This window comes from Rhizomucor pusillus (genome assembly GCF_041956525.1).
Source record: "Rhizomucor pusillus strain CBS 183.67 unplaced genomic scaffold VTP01scaffold_5, whole genome shotgun sequence".
Lineage (NCBI taxonomy): Eukaryota > Fungi > Mucoromycota > Mucoromycetes > Mucorales > Lichtheimiaceae > Rhizomucor > Rhizomucor pusillus.
Window position 1 is genome coordinate 1622244 of NW_027192147.1, and position 17849 is coordinate 1640092.

At 45.3% G+C, this 17849-nt stretch overlaps 5 protein-coding genes across 5 annotated transcripts; 4 read left to right on the forward strand and 1 right to left on the reverse strand.

Annotated features, from left to right (window-relative positions):
- Positions 1 to 170: 170 nt before the first annotated feature.
- On the forward strand, positions 171 to 2127 carry VTP01DRAFT_8809 (uncharacterized protein; the record flags this gene model as incomplete). Its single annotated transcript, XM_069387971.1, has 8 exons — positions 171 to 373; positions 434 to 607; positions 682 to 792; positions 850 to 999; positions 1065 to 1198; positions 1265 to 1647; positions 1726 to 1769; positions 1830 to 2127. The coding sequence occupies 8 exons, from the start codon at positions 171 to 173 to the stop codon at positions 2125 to 2127; spliced, it is 1497 nt and encodes a 498-aa protein (XP_069241687.1).
- A 571-nt stretch (positions 2128 to 2698) lies between these two features.
- VTP01DRAFT_8810 (uncharacterized protein) lies at positions 2699 to 4030 on the forward strand (the record flags this gene model as incomplete). Its single annotated transcript, XM_069387973.1, has 6 exons — positions 2699 to 2921; positions 2990 to 3106; positions 3168 to 3385; positions 3447 to 3503; positions 3566 to 3623; positions 3699 to 4030. The coding sequence occupies 6 exons, from the start codon at positions 2699 to 2701 to the stop codon at positions 4028 to 4030; spliced, it is 1005 nt and encodes a 334-aa protein (XP_069241688.1).
- Positions 4031 to 4131: 101 nt separating this feature from the next.
- Positions 4132 to 7478, reverse strand: VTP01DRAFT_8811 (uncharacterized protein; the record flags this gene model as incomplete). The annotated part of the gene is made up of 10 exons (XM_069387974.1): positions 4132 to 4811; positions 4878 to 4986; positions 5056 to 5161; positions 5226 to 5413; positions 5479 to 5703; positions 5759 to 6078; positions 6140 to 6751; positions 6811 to 6975; positions 7044 to 7229; positions 7319 to 7478. 10 exons carry the CDS (start codon positions 7476 to 7478, stop codon positions 4132 to 4134), a joined length of 2751 nt encoding a protein of 916 aa, XP_069241689.1.
- Positions 7479 to 9470: 1992 nt separating this feature from the next.
- VTP01DRAFT_8812 (uncharacterized protein) lies at positions 9471 to 11785 on the forward strand (the record flags this gene model as incomplete). Its single annotated transcript, XM_069387975.1, has 11 exons — positions 9471 to 9702; positions 9758 to 9823; positions 9909 to 9944; positions 10010 to 10029; positions 10097 to 10128; positions 10183 to 10282; positions 10352 to 10402; positions 10465 to 10540; positions 10628 to 11265; positions 11329 to 11491; positions 11559 to 11785. 11 exons carry the CDS (start codon positions 9471 to 9473, stop codon positions 11783 to 11785), a joined length of 1641 nt encoding a protein of 546 aa, XP_069241690.1.
- A 1277-nt stretch (positions 11786 to 13062) lies between these two features.
- VTP01DRAFT_8813 (uncharacterized protein) lies at positions 13063 to 17413 on the forward strand (the record flags this gene model as incomplete). The annotated part of the gene is made up of 9 exons (XM_069387976.1): positions 13063 to 14787; positions 14861 to 15464; positions 15535 to 16106; positions 16173 to 16324; positions 16388 to 16463; positions 16525 to 16603; positions 16666 to 16899; positions 16962 to 17232; positions 17299 to 17413. The coding sequence occupies 9 exons, from the start codon at positions 13063 to 13065 to the stop codon at positions 17411 to 17413; spliced, it is 3828 nt and encodes a 1275-aa protein (XP_069241691.1).
- Positions 17414 to 17849: the final 436 nt, after the last annotated feature.

The following is a 17849-nucleotide window of genomic DNA, read 5'->3' on the forward strand; positions in this document are numbered from 1 at the left end:
TTTTTACAAAGTTTTGACTCGCATCTGCGTGTGGTGTGTGTGTGTGTGTATGTATGTATGTGTTTGCGTGCGTGTGAAGCACGCCAAAAATTCATATAAAAACCACCATCCCCTTTTCTCCTACTTCTACTTTTTCATCTTTCCATTCTCCATACCGTTTTTATTGCAGAATGTCTTCATCAGACAAGATACAGAATAGTGGGAGCAACCCCTCCAATGACAAGGAATCGATCCAGCATGTGGATGAAGTCATTGCTGTGGAGGAGGAAAAGATCGTAGTTGCACCTGAAATGTTGAAGAAGCTACTACGGAAACTTGATTTACGGTTGCTACCTGTACTTTGCGCGCTGTATCTAATGGCGTACCTTGACCGGTGCGTACAAAGTCGTAATAATAGTAGCGGGATCAAAGATTTTACTGACTCTGTTGTTAGTTCAAATATTGGTAACGCCAAACTTGGTGGTCTGATAGAAGACACAAACACGACTACTTTCCAATACCAGTGGTGCCTGTCTGTGTTTTACTTTGGATACATTCTGTTTGATATCCCTGCCAATATCATCCTGCGCCGCTGGCGTGCGTCATACTGGCTAGCATTCATCACATTGTAAGTAGGATGCAAGGGAGAAGACGGGAAAACTTGGTATCCTGCATCTTGATTACTAACATGCTGTAATCTAGTGCATGGGGCGTTGCTGCCATGTGCATGGCCGCAGTTACAAGCTTCCCAGGCCTGCTTATTGACCGATTGGTACTAGGTATTTTGGAAGCAGGCTTCTTCCCCGGTGTTTTGTAAGCATTTCATCACTGAACGATTACGTGCTTCGCAAACTCTAACCTTACTCAAAGATACTACTTGTCCACCTGGTACACCCGTAAAGAATACGGTCTCCGTGTCAGTTACTTTTGGTCATGTGGTTCGCTAGCCGGCGCGTTTGGAGGCCTTATCGCCTATGGTATTACTCAAATCCCAACTGACAGACTCAACACGTGGCAATGGTATGAAAGACAACTCATATAGCTACATTTTTTCTGCTAAGTCGACTTATCGTGAACTTTTGTAGGCTTTTCATCATTGAAGGCATTCCATCTGTTCTTCTGGCGCTTGTTGCTGCATGGTACCTTCCAAACACTCCTGAAACTGCAAAGTTTTTGACCGACGAAGAGCGAGAGATCGAGATCCGCCGACTTGCGAAAGGTAAACGCTTCTGGTATAATTTATCAGCTGCCATTCTGCAGATATTGATATGCAAGATTAAAATAGATCAGGGTGCAGCCAACGACCACAGCTGGTCTTGGCCACAAGTCATCTCAGTATTTACAGACTACAAGACATATACTTACATGCTCATCTACATCACCGGCACAAGTGCTTTGCAGGGCGTTACCCTCTTCTTACCTTCAATTATCAAGGGAATGGGCAGCTGGTCAACTGCTGCATCTCAAGCATTAACGACTCCTCCTTACGTTGCTGCATTCATATTTACAAACGTTGCAGGCTGGACCTCCGATAAGCTGTTCGACCGATGCTACCATTTAGTTGTTATCAACATCATTGGCATGGCCGGTTTCTTGATGCTCATGTTTGTTCCAAAGGAACAAGTCGGCGTCCAATACTTTGCTGCCTGTGTTGCCACTACGGCTGTGGTATGTATAAAGTTTCTGACGTATCCTTGCATAATATGCAGTGAGGCTAAATTTACCCCTTTTCCGCCCCATGTGTAGTATGCGAATGTTCCCGTCAAAGTCGCATGGTTCAACAACAACTTGTAAGTCCAGGAAGAGTATCTGTCCCTCGCTGGTAAGACTCACATTACATTTCCTTGCAGTGCTGGCCTTACACGTCGTGCCATCGCTGTGGCAGCCATTGCAGCTGTTGGTACAATCGGTGGCGCCATTGGCGGTCAGATCTATTTCGATCCACCAAACTATTTCGGCGGTAACACGATTGCATTCTGTTGCCTGGGCGCACAGACCATTGCCGACCTTGTCCTGCGCTTCGTCCTAAGCCGTGAGAACAAGCGACGGGACAGAATGAGTCAGGAGCAGAAGGAAGCAGAGATTTTCAAGTACGGTGGTGTCGAGCTCGCTGGTGACAGACATCCCGATTTCCGTTATGTATTGTAGAATATTTATTCTATCCTTCTTCTTTCATATTTTTCATGGATATAAAATGTATGTATGTTCTCGTATCCATATATCTATACTATATACCTTGATTCAGTACTTTAAAAGGATGATTTACTTGTATGTTCTTAACGATTCTCGACATGTTCGTTTGTATATCCTTATTTAGAAAGAGAGCGGTGACAGTGCACAGGTCCTGGAATGTTGCACAGACTGTTTCGGCGGTAAAAGCCGATGCGCTCGTATGTAGTCAACGATGTAAAAACTATAATTCTTTCCAAAGCGTCAATTCAGGAACGTGCGTTATTTTTACTCTCTCGGGCGTTATAGAGTCTGTCGCAAGAAAAGAGATAAAGTTATAGTGCGAGTACTACAAGCTCCTCATCGTTCCAGGTAGTTATCTGTCTTGCGTAACTCTCTGTGGTAACCAGGAGCTACCTATTGGGTTTTTGCTCTTGCTGATTGGGCAACAAACTAAACGCATTGTACCACAATATTAATCTTGAAGAATCCAAACATTCTTTTACTTTTTATCTTTCGTCCTCTCCTTTCGCTGCTGCCTACATCTCCCATGGGTTCAATTGTCTCCTTTTGCGAACCACAGACGAACAGGCTGTCGGTCGGGCAGGATGATCGTATAGCTGTAAATGCTCCTCAGCAGACTGCTGCGTCGTCCGAGAATAGTGCTAGCAAGCAGCAACTTAGCAACGGAAGCAGCAGTCATCGTTTTGATATGGGAAGACGATACGTAAATCAGCCCGATGTTGCTTACATGCTGCCTAACGACGACGAAGGTATTGCACAGGCAGACGGATGATTTGCCAATCTGTCTGACGACGATGCCTCCTGTTTGTTCCTATAGAAAATGATCGCATACATCAGCAACATTGGTTCTTCAAAATTATCCTCGGCGGTAACTATCACGTGCCAATCGAGCAGGATCTCATCAAAGGCATCACCGTGTTGGATGCTGGTTGCGGTAAGCGTCCAGAGTAACAATGTAGTAGAATGTATTATCGACTTGATGGATTACGTTCCAGGACCTGCCACCTGGTCTTTAGAGATGTCCAGGGAATACCCAAAGACGCAATTCTATGGCTGCGATATCTCGGCGGTGTTTCCGCAAACCGTCAAACCGCAAAATTGTCACTTTGACGTGGCCAATATCCTCACCGGACTACCCTATCCTGACAACCATTTCGATTTTGTGCACCAGCGCCTCTTGACCGCTGGATTCAGGGCCGACGACTGGGTGAAGGTAGCTAACTATTATCGATCCCCACCCTGGGAGAGGCTCTTTACAAATTTTCTGTTTCCAGGATATAAGCGAATTGTTGCGCGTATTGAAACCTGGAGGATGGCTGGAATTGATCGAGGTATGTGCTAATCTCTCGACAGCGGTTTATTTCTAAGTGTATTGATTTCTAACACGCTGCAGTGGAGTATTGACGTGGAGAATAACCATGGGAAGAGAATGCAAGAACTTTTCAAAGTCAGTAAGTAGTGTCGATGATGAACACCTAAAGCTGTTGACCCATCCACAAACTTTTATTCAATCAATGTTCTTGCAGTGGGCAAAACCGCGCAGTTAAGAGGTATCTCGCTCACCTTGGCTCCTAAGCTCGGTGAATACCTTGAGAGAGGAGGAGCAACCAATATCCAGCAGCAAGTTTTTAAGCCTGCCTTGAAAGAACCAGACCACATCGGTGAAGCTAGATGGGCTACATTCTGCGAAGGATACCGGGGACTACGGCCGCTGCTGATAAAGGCTCATCCAGAATTCGAAAATGACGACAATTTTGAAGAATTCCTACGTGCCAGCGGCGAGGAAGCTCAAGAACATAATACCCGTTTACCTATTTATGTGTTCACTTGTCAAAAGCCAGCAATCGAAAAGCAATAAGACTCTTTTCTTCTTTTGATCTATTGGCTAAGCATTTTATGTACTAGTTTATTGGACTGGTTTGCTTGATATTGTCTACTAGTCTCTGTATGAAATACATGCTAGGATGATTTTTGTTTAGTTTCGGGTGTCGAGATGATTAGATGACCAACCAAAAGGCGTGAGAGGAGGAATAAGATGATGGTAAATGTAATAAATAGCTCTGCAATGCAGAAATGGCTAATACTGGTGCCGATTTCCAACCAGCTGCCAAAATCAGATACAAAGTAGAAAAAGTTGATCGTCTGTATGTCTGTCACGCTCAAGACGACCATGAAGATGCTGAACGGTGCAAGGTCCAAACTGCTGCTCAGGACACCGAGAACCGCCGAAACCGCAAAGAACGGGATCAATATCTTTACAATGAGCAGGGCGCCCATTAGGAACGGGTTGAATATGGTGACAAAACGGTAAACGCTTGCCAGAGAGAAACTGCTCAGGGACGCAATATTGCCTGTGCCAAAAAATGCCACATTGATGAAGAACATAAACAGCAACGCTGCCCGGATATCACCGCCTTGAAGTGAGCGTGAAGTCTTTCTGGAAGCATTGCCGTACAGGGCGCGCTCCATTTCCAGCCACGATAGAATAGTCGCACAGAACGATACGTAGAATAGCATCTCGTATGAAATGCTAAGTAACGTCATGAGCGGTCCAAAAGCGAGGCAGATTGACAGTAAACGTGCAAGATAATCCTCGGAGGAGGGACCGCGGTAAATAAATGGGAAGAGTGTTGATCCAACTAACATTGCAAAAGTCACTTAGCAATGCCTTTTTATCTTCTAACTTTGCATATTAACAAGCTTACCGACGATTATCCAACTGACAACTTGATTGAAGACAGGTAGACCTTCTCGACGTTGGAGACTCTGCGATGAAAAATATACCAAGATAACGCTCGCAAGATTGGCCAATAACTGCAAATCATTAGGAAATCAGATCAGTTATCAGCATATTGTAAGGCCACACTCAGAGGGAAGTCTTACCTGAATGTATACGGTGGTTGCTGTCGTTCGAATGATGCGATTCGCAGACTGTAGTTTGCGAAGCACCGTACTTCCTGCGACGAACCCGGCGAGACCGCCACAAACACTATAAAAATTAATCTTCCTTGTTAGTAAATACAAGATGAATCATAGCAGCCTAAACAACTTACACCAAGGTGATATCTTCTCCCTTTTCTACAGGCAGCAGAGTAAAAATGCTCGTACATAAGCAAGAGCATACCCACAATCCAAGAAGAAGCGCATGCTCATTGAACATCCGTTTTGGCAAAGTCAGTGGCCAGAATGCCGCCAAAACGAAGCATATTGAAAGAATCTCTCTACGGAAAAAGCTGTAGACCTATATACTCCATATCAGTATGCTACCCTGAGCGTCCATTCCAAGCATGGAAAAAAGATACGTACCAATGCTTCCAACACAATGATAATGGCAAGCAACCAAAACGCGAATTTTCCAGCGCCATGGCTTGCAGCGAGCTGAAACCCTGCTACCAAAGACTGCTTGTTGCGGACAACCTGGTTCCAAAAGTAGACCGGGAAGAACACATAGGCGTAGTACATGGCCGGCATACTTTGTGCCCAAATAAGCCCAGCAAGCACTGCGAACACAGCAGCCGAAGCAGTGTCGATCTGTGTATCAATCGATTAGCCATCAGTGGTTGTTCTGATCCTTTTTAATTCCTACCAGCAACAAGGCAGATTTGGATATGGTTGATGCCGGTTCACCAACAATGACAAAATTTCGCACCGTAAACTCGAGACAGAAAACACACCATCCGAGATATCCGGCCGTGATCACGCTTCTTAGGAACAACCAGTCGTAAGTTTGAAAGTATCGCAGTCCACAAAGGCAGATTTCCATAAGTTCTTGCGACATTTCCATAGCCTTTGCAAAGTTTCCATCATCAATCTCTCGTCGTATACTCGATACGTAAGCATCCGGATCTTTAGAACCAGATAACGGTTCAAAAGGTCTAAATAAAACCTCGCTCTTCTCCTTTTCATCTTTAAAGTATATAAAGCAATTAATTGACAGTAACCAGAAAATCAAATCTGGATACTCTACCGTGTTTTACGCGGACTTGGGCCAGCATTTCTCTTGCATTGGCGAACGATGCTTCGGCCTTGAACTGATCTGATTCCCCAAGATATTTCGTAGGAAGTTCTCCTACCGAGTTTACTGGGATCGGTATTCCCAGAAGCGAAGACATGAGCGGTGCAATGTCGGCTTGCAGCACATCGTTGCGTTCGAGATCGTTCACATCCGAGTCCATTGTGAGGATATCGTGGCCGATTCCAGTAAAGCGGGGTGGATGTATACCCGCTCCCCATGCAATCAATGGAGTTCGTGTGTTATCAGGATGGCCATCGCCGTGGGCCCCTCTGTTATTCATTCCATGATCTGCCGTAAAGATATAACTCGTTCGTCCGTCGTGACCGTAAAATTCGTCTATGATCTCTGTGATTTCCTTAATACCACGATCGACCAGGCGGATATTGTTGTGATATTCCTTAGAATGCGGACGGAATCCGTGGCCATTGGTATCCAGTCCTAGCAGATGTAAAAAGAAGACGATTTTCTTCTGTCGAAGTCGTCGATCCAGATCCTGATCGGCCTTTGCTCTCGCAAAAAGGTCTTTAACCTTGTCAAATACCCAAATATCCAAATGCGATGCCTCTATATTAAAATGTTTTAGCCAAAGATGCATGTCTCTGCATGACGGATGAATGGCTTGCCTTCTGAAAAATCCTCAAATTCAGGTGGATACATGAACGTCTCTATACGATTTGGATCACTAGCTCCATGCTGGAACATTGGCAAAATATCAGGCGAGCCGAATGACCAAGTGTGCTGAGACTGGTTGAAGACAGAGTCGAAGTTGACCGGATTCATCGTCCAACCTAGCAAGTGCATTAATTTTCGCACATGGACTGTTATTGTTGCTAAGCAACATGTAGCGGCGCCTTACCGGTTGTCACTGCGCTCACGTCCTCGTAAAACCCTGCAATGATAGCCACGTGCCCTGGACGAGATTCAGTCGGGACACGCGTGTGGGATACACCCCAACTGCCCTGTTCTCGCATAACTTTGCGCAAGAACGGGGCGCGTTCCTGACCTTGTCGCTCAAAAACCTTGTCTGCTCGCAGACCGTCGGCTGTAAAAGTGTTAGAAAGAGAGAGAGAGAGTAATTTCGAGTTAATATTATGTTTGTTGTATAAGACCAGTTGGTCGCAACACACTTGCCTACAAACAGCACGAGACGATCTGCCGGTGGCGGCAGAGGATTGAGCTGCGGCGTCATGCCATGGACAAGAGGAGATTTGAAGTAAATGTCAAAGATGCTAAACAGGTAGACGACATGGAAGATGATGCCGACAAGCAGCAATCCCGTCCGGGATAGCATAGTTTGGCAAAAGGAACGTGCGGGGAAAATGTACGACAGCAGGCTGTCAAGTCTGCCATCAATTTTTCGCGACGCAGGCAGTGCGCATTGGACTTTTGCAATGTACTTAAATCAATACTGGACACCTTTTTCATTGATGCTTAGAAAGATAATATCCAGAACATTATTCAAGCTATTTGACATCGGTATATGCACAGAATGGAAGTTATGCAATAAAAACTATTTGGACTTGGCGCATCGGACGAGTAACCAACAAGGAGATCAATGACAGGTGAACCGGCACGCGGGCTCAGCTTCTGCTGCATTGCAAACAGACATGTTGATTCAGGTCATCAATGCACATTCTCCCTATGTATGCACGATGTATCCAAGCTGATGCGATGTGAGAAGAAAAGTATTTCCAAATTTGTTGATAACATCCGCTCTGTGCTGGTTTTGTATTGGAAGACGTAGCAGCAGCAGGAGCACTTCCGGTTCTTCCCTATGGTTACATCATAGAAGCTATGGAAATACTGCTTTGCGATCAACGAGCGTCTTAAAATGAAAAGCAAGACCAATGCATACTAATAACTGCGCCGTTGTTGGTCTTATTGGCATGTTGAGCAGCAACTGGCTCGAAACTACTAGACAATTTATAGTTCTTGTTATATTAATTAATTATTCTATTGATTTTGGATCTGAAACGTCGAATATTACATTTGTCAAACACCGTCATTCAAAGATATTAGAGCTGCAACTTATCGTGCCCGCGGGACTTTCCGGCTTCGTCGGCTAGCGAAAGCAAATCTGTATGGTGAATGGCGCTAGGCAGGTAGCAAAAACGTTAATGATGATTGGATGGGATCATCTGGTTGGGTTAGCGCTCTTTTGGATGAAAAAGTTACAGATTTACATACGCGTGTGAGCGTAAATCCTGCATGCTACATTTTCCGATATCCTGGTCGATGATGAAGCGTTTGTGGAGGAACTGTCACCATCGTCTTCTATGAAACAGTTCAACTTGATCAAATCGAACAGCTTTGGTATGACGATTGTTCCTTTTGCTGATGGCGAAGCTGAACGTTATTTTGTTTGGTAACGAACGACCTTTTTTTACCAGACCGGGAAAGAAAAAAACTTAAATTTCTCCCAGATCGTAATTTTTATTTTCATCTGGCGACAAAGAATAGAAGGAAATGAAAGGCGGGAATGGGAGCATGATACAATAGTTTTTCCTGACATTCGCATCGAAGAAAGATTGCGGACGTGCGGAGCGGCGTTGTACACTGGGTAATGTCTTCCCTTGTGACATGGGATCGAGAATAAGGGTGTAGGGGTGCATCTGGAGAGGGAAAGGAATGAAAAGAAACATGGGGGACCTGGGGGACTCGTTGCGGGGAAGGGAAGCTTGAATATCGTCGAATAGTCGATGCGCGGAGCACAGCCGAGTGTCACACGTCTATAGCTTCTGGAATAGACGAGCAGCTACGCATCTTCATCATCACCATTTCGCTGCTCTGTGTCACGTTCCCCGCGTCGGGAGAAATATGTCTTATCACTGAAACTGAAAGGCGCAACTCGCCATGGGAAATGCGGGGGCCAAGTAAATCTTACTGTATTTGTATATTCAACTAAGTAGGACAATGACCGTAGCATATTGCCAAACGATCTCTTGTTTGGGCAAGGTGGTATCCGTCCGATAGCAATGAAAGCAGCTTGGCCCGAGCAGGAAGGAGGAGCGCCACACTGCAGCGAAACTTTCTGATCTAAGGGTTTTGGGGTTCTCACAACGAGAACCCTTTCGATTCGGCTTGATCGCGTCCCACAGGCGATTAGCGAGCAACAAGAGCAAATAGTCCTTAAAAAGGAAAAGTGTTACAAAGCAACAGATTTTTTTGTCCTTGTGAAAGCCTGCATGGGGTATATAAAGGCCTAAGCGAGAGTCCCAGATTGAATGGATCACTGCCTCTTTCTTTCTTGTCACTTTTCCCTTTTTTCAGCATAACATACAAGATGCCTGAAGCTCCAGTGGCGACACAAGGTCAAGATCAAAAGCAAGAGATTGAACATAAAGAAGCTGCTACTGCTGAGCAGAAGACTAGCAGCGAGAAATTCAAGACCACATTCAAAGATTACATGAAATCATCCTTTGGGACACTCATCCAGAAGCCGCAAGGACGGCCACCAAACATGTGGAAACAATTCATTAGTCTGAACAACAAGCAACGATTGACTTTTGCAGCTGGTAATAAGAAGGGTACGGAATGTATACGAAACTTGACCTGATCGGAACTGTGTAGCATTCCTGGGCTGGACCTGCGATGCGTACGATTTCTTCTGCGTCTCTTTGGGTGTCACATCTATTGGTAAAGACGGGATGAACAATACTATTTTCGGATCGAGTAAAAAACTGATGGAGGTCTTCTTACTATTATCAATTACGATAACCAGCCGAGGATTTCGGTGTACAGCCATCTGACGTTACAAGTAAGTTACAAGTCAGGAAAGGTATTCCACAGAACCGTCTTTCTGACCACAATATTCTCTATCAGGTGCAATCACAACCACTCTTGTATGTTCTGGCTTGCCTCCTATTTGCTCATGCAAAGTTCAAACTTTAACAAATTCTCCATTTTTAGATGTTAAGATCCATCGGTGCCTTAATTTTTGGGTAAAACATATCTCGCCTGACTGCCGATTAGAAATACTCACGCTCCAAATACAGTATTGCGGCAGATCGCTGGGGCCGTCGATGGCCTTTGATGATTGATATCATTCTGTTTTCGGTCATCAACATGGCGAGCGGCTTTGCACCCAACCTGCAGGTACGCCGAGTTTTTTCCTATTGATGTACATAGGGGTTGCCTGGTTCGTTAACATTCCCGTTTGTGCAGACTTTTATCGGCCTCCGTGCGCTCTTTGGTATTGCGATGGGCGGTGAATGGGTAACATTGCTCAGTGAGCGTTTCACACACGCTTTATCTCCCCGCTCACTGGCAATTTCTAGGGTCTCGGTGCGAGTTTGGCGCTGGAAACGCTTCCCATTGAATCTCGAGGTCTCTTTTCCGGAATTTACCAAGAAGGTACAGTCGAAAGAAACGGGGGAAGAATGCCCCTGCATCGATCTATGCGAATTTTTGGATTTTGACAATAGAACGGGTACCTTGTAGGTTACGCAGCCGGCTATCTGTTGGCAGCGCTCGTCAACTATGCAGTCCAGATCACCGGCTCTACATGGAGAATTATGTTCTGGGCGGGCGCCGCATTTGCACTGCTGGCAGTAGGGATCCGTTTTTTTGTTCCTGAATCTGAGGCGTTCGAAAAAACCAAGGAAGCCCGCAAGATCATGAGCCGGTCGTTCTTCAAGGAAATCTGGCTAATGATCAAGTTCCACTGGATTCGCGTCATTTATATGATTATCCTTATGGCCTTTTTCAACTTCTTATCGCACGGTTCCCAAGATCTGTATCCGACGTTCTTGAAGACTCAGCTTGGATATTCAACGACGGATCAGACAGTCACAAGCGTGATTTACAACGTCGGTGCTATTGTTGGCGGTACTGTCATCGGTTTCTACTCTAGTTGGCTCGGCCGCAAGCTATGCATTGCTTTGTCGTGTATCTTCGTTGGAGCGTTCATTCCACTCTGGATTTATGCTCCCAACATGCAGTCGCTCCAGTTCGGCTCGTTCGTTATGCAGTTCTTTGTCCAAGGAGCTTGGGGTGTTATTCCCGCTCATCTCAACGAGCTGTCGCCTGCAGCTTTCCGTGGTCTGATGCCTGGTCTCGCCTACCAGCTTGGTAACCTGGTAAGCTCATACACGCAGTTATTTACTTTGAATCAACTAAAATACGCGTTCCACTGTTACTAGATCAGTGCTGCCAGTAGCCAGATTCAGGCTTCACTGGGTGAGAAGTATCCTTTGAGAAACCCAGATGGCAGCCTGGTGATGCGTGACGGAAAAACGGTCGCCGACTATGGCAAGACCCAAGCCATATTTATGGGCGTTGTCGCTGGATGTCTCTTGATAGTTAGTGAGTATCTGCTGGCCAGAAAATGACAAGCTTCACAGAGATATCTGACAGAGATATTTTTGTATAGCCATTCTTGGTCGAGAAGAGAGAAACAAGAACTTTTTGGATAACTTCATTGAAGATGAGCACGGTAATGCCATCACGTCTCAAGATCTTGACGACTTCCGACTTGAGCAGGGCGAAACGTCTGGATCACAACGCAAGAAACAAGTAGAACCGAACGAAACTGAGCGCACAGACAGCCTGCCAGAGAAAATAGACGTGAAACACACTGAAGATGTTGCAGCAAAGTAATAATCAACCTTATTAATATTATCGTGCAACTATTATTATATCTGTGTATTATTTTTATGTATATGTATATATAAAAGACGGTAATATGTTACATTCTTATCTGTGATTTCTTGGTTTGAGCATTTGTAGCTAGATCAAAAAAAATTAATGTAAAGAGCAATAGCAATAACGTTGCGTGGTATAATAATGAACCAAGCATCCTTTGGTTCCACAAGCTCGAATTCATTTATCCTCGAATTTTTCATCGACCTGTCAATGCATCTAGGGGATTGACAGCAACATGCTGGTATGCGTTGCTTAGGAACGGCATTTTGAATATTTTTTGTATCAATAGGAGAGCAATGGAAAAGACGGGCAGAGGCGTGATAAATAATTGTTCTTCACATTGCTATCAGCTGTTATTGTCTGTCCCTTGACAATACGAATGCATATTTAGAGGAGTCTGTCGACTAAATATGCTGCTCTGGTATTTGTAGACAAAATAGTGAGTATTAGGTGCATGGAATCTAAGCAAATGATGCAACTCGTGGGATATATGGGCACCATTTATTGAGGTTTGTCATCGTCTGAAAAGTTAGTTAATAAAATTCTCATTCTAGAATCGGCAGCATGAATAAGGGCTAAATCGAAGAGCCTCTGTGGTCTTGCGAAGGCCGCCAATAATAACAGGAGAATTCAGTTCACTTATTAGAGTGAGACAAGGAGCTTTATTGCAGTGTGTGGGTGCATGTGTGACAAAATGCTTAGAATTTAGATTTGTGGTCCATTCTTCTCCCCTGAAATTCTCCTCCTCAATTAAAGAAGGTTGCAGCCGCAGCTGGACTGTGCGGACCGAGAGTGAGATTTCTTGTGTTTCATGCCATCTCATTTCCTTTGAGGTTCCGAACCCGAATGGAGGTACAGAACATGCAATTGCCCACGTTGCCGGACCTTTGCCACTTTTATGAATTAATCGCTATTTTCTCTTCGGTATACTACAGCTGGATAACTCTTCAAGTATTATCCTTGTCGCTCTTAATTTGCTTGCATTTCTTTTCTGTATCTGCCAGCTATCTTTTCTTTTTTTTTTCGACCCTTGTTCGCCCTGACACGCTCCTCCTGAATCGTAAAACCACACACGTCATTGCTTCTGCATCTTTCCCGATCTCCCTTCATTTGTTTGGCAGAAGAAAGCACTTGGAAAGTCTTGTCCATCCCCAAGCAGCAGCGGAAACCTTACGACCAGGAACTACCGCTTCAAGCGAAAGCAACAGACGCTCCGCGATTCCAGCAACACAATGTCATCTTCGAGTGTGTCCGACCTGTCGAACGACTCTTGGGTCCAGTGGCAGCAGCTCCAGGCCTCTAAAAACGATCGATTTTTGTCGCAGGAACAGGACTCGTATGGTCCAGCTCCTCTTTCAACTTCAAAGTCTGACCATGAAAACAGCTCGCGTACGAGTTCCCTCAAAGCTGCGACGGTATCTCGCCGAAAAAGCATACGCGAGATGGTGCAAAGTTTTCATAGCAGCGGTAGCAGCTCCGAAACACAAAAGTCAACGCATGGACGCAAGTCCTCTTTGGCTGCACATCAACGCCGCAAGAGCCTCGTCAGTGCATTTGACAGCATATTAGGCAGAAAACATGCTCAGCATGCAGCAAACGAGCTAGCCGTACCAGTCGCATCAATTAGAAGCAGCTCGATCCAATCGTCAGGAGGAGAGAGCACTTCCCCCACGCACAGCCTCCGGTCCAAGAAATCAGCAGAAAGCATATCATCCTCATCTTCATCTAATAACACTGGTCTGCGGCGCCACGTGTCTTCAGGGGCTTCCTTGGTTACTCCCTCTGCATCTCAATCGCATGGTTATTACAAGCCGGCTTTAAGGAATCACAAAGCGCCGTCATCTCCCAGTTTGGATAAAATAGGCCCGCTTTCATCAGATCTAATGGCCACTGTCTCCGCTGCGCAGAATTGGCTAGATCAGCAGCCAGCAGGACCAATGAATAAGGAAAATAGAAGACGCCGGCAGTCAGCACACGATGCAGAGATAAAGAAGCGTGGAAATAGCTTAAGGCCGAAAGCGAAATCGTTGCGTTCTACCAACGAGAGTACAATCGAACAGCAAGCCCGAGAAATCGACCCAAACCCTTCCATATCTTTTACGAGAACCACAACGAGATCCAGATCACGCGTACTCAAGTCACCACCACCTCCGCCTGCAGATACCACGGTAGACGATCCACCTAGTCTCCCGAACGTAAACGTTAAGCAGATCAAAGACGAAATTAATGCACCGCAGATAGTACCACGCCCTCCACGCATCTCTTCAAGACCGAATACGTCTAGCGATAATCTACGAAAATCATCGAGTAACACCGATCAGACCTTGACAGCTAACATAATTAGCAACGTGAAACGCAAATTAAGTCTAAGCAAAGAACGGAAACCGAAAGAATTGGAGGGTCGCATAAGCTTGCCTGCCAAGTTTACATCTTCTGGCACCAAGAAGAAAGTAGTTACGCCCAGTGCTAGTCGATCCAATATCTCAAATGATGCTAGCACCCATGCACGACCTGAAAAGCCCACCAAGAGCCATCTATCCGACAGCGATGTTTTTGCAGCTGCAGCGAATGACTCGATGGCAGACCAACATATACCTCCCGTGCCGCCTGTTCCAAAACATCATTCCCATTTAAACACTGCAAGCGAAAGGAAACCGAGTAAACATGATTCCAGCAGCCGTGCTAGCAGCGCTAGCATTTCAGGAGATGAATTTGGATCATCAAAGAAGACAATACGACACAAGATCAGCAGAGGATCGTCGCTGGCTGACACTGAAGACAACGACCTTAATAGATGGAGTGGTGGAAGCGACGATCTTATGGAGAGCATAATGAAAGAGACCTCCCTCTTTGTACCCAGTCCGCAAGGAATGACGCCCAAGAAGGAAACAATCCCTATTAGCAGCTCGCAAGATGAATCTAAAAAATCAACATCTGGTCACAGACGCCGTGGAAGGGTTAGTAGATATTTCATTAATTCCAAGCTTGCCGTGACACCTGGAGCTAATATGTTTCTTTTGCCGATGATAGACTTTGCCAGGAAGCCTCGCAACTCCACCTCCAGTTCCATCAGTACCACTGCCACCTATGAAACTGGGGCCGATCAATGTGACGATCCCTGAAGGAACTATGCGTAAAGCAACCCAGAAATCACCCTTAAGTTACACAGCAATTACGCCTACAAGACTACCTATCCCTAAGACTAAATATTCTTACTCTGCGTCTTCGACTCCAGCCGTGACCAGCGGAACCAGCAGTGAGGATGAGACAGCTTCCTCTGAAGGCAAAGCCAAGAAGAAGAAAAACAGCAGAGCCACGACCGAGCAAAGGGTTTCCAGTGGTCATCAGCCAAAATTGACTAGTACCCTGACACCGCCAACATCTCCCAAAATCAGACCAAAGTTTGTTGCAACCGATATCCACGAACCTTTGCCAACTAGAAATGCATCTTTGCATCCGAAGTTACCATCATCTGCGCAACAAAAGGCGCATGCATCCGTGGATAGTCAAACGCAGACTCGCAAGTCGAGTGTTTCCACCACCGCGACTGGATCTTTAGCACGCGCTGCATCGTTTTACACTCCAAGCCGCAAAGCATTTGACACTCCCTTAGAGCCCGAAAATCCAGAGAATGGTAAGGAATACACAAAGCTAATGCAATGCAGTGCAGTGCCGTTTTTGTTAACAAGCATGATTTTGTCCAGCTCGGAAGCGAACGCTCAGCCTACACGACAAATTACAGTCGATGGTTGTAAAACATGCAATCGATGAGGACTATCAAGCTGGCGGTTTAATAGCATCCACAAAGACCGAACACACTACGCAGATAGCAACGTCAGCCAAAAAGGCATCTGAGACGGCGGGAGCGACAACAAAATCAACGACAACGACAACGCGTTCACCTAAAGGTCCACAAACGATTTTGAAATTCTACGCTCAATACCTGACGCCCTACGAGCACAGCGAAGTCCAAGAGTACGAACATATTTATTTTATGGGTCCGCATGCAAAGAAAGTGCCAGCCGTTCCAGATAAGCCGGCGCTCAACTATGGCTACGATGACGAGCGGGGAGATTACCACATTGTGATACATGATCATTTGGCATACAGATACGAAATTTTGCAACTCTTGGGCCAAGGCTCGTTTGGACAGGTCTTGAAATGCATTGACCACAAGACAGGCCAGACGGTTGCAGTCAAGCTTATTCGGAATAAGCGACGGTTCCACGCGCAGGCGATGACTGAAGTCAATATTTTGCAAAAGCTCGTGGAGTGGGTAAGTCAGGAAATGATAGAGGAAGCTGTAAGGCTCTGCTTAAGCTTTTCTTTTGCTTGATAATAGGATCCTGAGGACAAGTACCACAATATCCGAATGACTCATTATTTTTACTTTCGTGGTCATTTGTGCGTTGCTTTTGAATGTCTTTCCATGAACCTTTACGAATTTATCAAGAGCAACCATTTCCAGGGCTTCAGCTTGAATCTGATAAGAAGGTAAAGCTGAAAATTTTGTTTTTTCTTTTCAGTCACTTTATGCTAAATATTGTGTCATGTTAGGTTTACTATACAAATACTGAGATCACTTTGTATCCTTTATGAGCACAAGGTTATCCACTGCGACTTGAAACCAGAGGTACGCTACAAAATTTTTTAAAGTTTTTCAGATTCTAAAGCTGTATCGACAATGCAACTAGAATATCTTGCTCAAACATCCGACAAAAAGTACGATCAAAGTCATAGATTTCGGTAGCAGCTGCTTGGAGCATGAGCGAGGCAAGCGTCCTTGAGTAACTACGTCAATTCGCATTTCTGCTGACTGACTGGATTTTACATAGTATACACGTACATTCAAAGTCGATTCTACCGCGCTCCCGAAGTTATTCTTGGTATTTCATACGGGATGGCGATTGACATGTGGAGTCTCGGCTGCATTTTGGCAGAACTGTACACCGGTGTTCCCATATTCCCCGGCGAAAGCGAGCAAGAGCAGTTGGCATGCATAATGGAAATTTTGGGTACACCCGACCGATACTTGATAGAGCAAAGCACTCGAAAGAAGCTGTTTTTCGGTAAGTGTGCACGTTAAGAGGCATCCTAAGGAAAAAAATCACTAAAAATATTCGGATGTTAGATTCGAGCGGCAAGCCTAGGATTTTGGCAAATTCAAAGGGAAGGAAACGATATCCCGGGACCAAGACCCTTTCGCATGCACTTCGTTGTCACGATGCATGGTTTATTGATTTCATCGAGCGGTGCCTGCAGTGGGATCCAGAACGCCGAATGCGACCGCACGAAGCTCTGCGGCATGAATGGATAACGCAAGTGAACAGCACCAGCAGCAGTAGCAGCACGACCACGAGTTCATCCCACAGACGTAAATTCAAACTAGTTAGTCCGAACAAGTGAGTGTTTCTAAAATCACAAGCCGTCAGAGTGGGAGATATTAACCGAGATCATATTATGCATAGCATGCGTTCATCCACAGGTTTTGAAAATAGCAGCAAACACGCTGCGGTGTTGGTTGATGAATATTACTACAGCGCCGGAGCTTCCAATGACAATACCAGCAAGAGCACCCATTAGCTATTACATGTAACATAGAATTTATTCCATATTTCTTTTTACATTGACATCCTTGTATAAATAGTCGCAAGCAGCAAACAACGCCGATGATGATTTCGCTTCACAAATGGTGATGACGTTCTGGCATCGGTTTTTAAACGTGAGACAAAGGGATGACCAAATGAGGATAAACTGAGAGAGCTATTATCTTTGTACACCTATGAGCGTATAAAATTTTTGGGGGCGTATGTAACATTGTTTGTTAAATTCTGTCGAAACGTTCTAGTGAACATGAGCCCACAGAGATTTATGCATGGCGTGGGTTGTGGCTATTGCTGCTGCTGCTTGCTGCCAGCACCGACCGACCGACCGACGCTGCCGGTTGTGCCGCCCTTTGTTGACCTAGTATTCGCCTCGGAACGGCTCCGGAACAACCGATGCGCCCATCAGCAAGTTC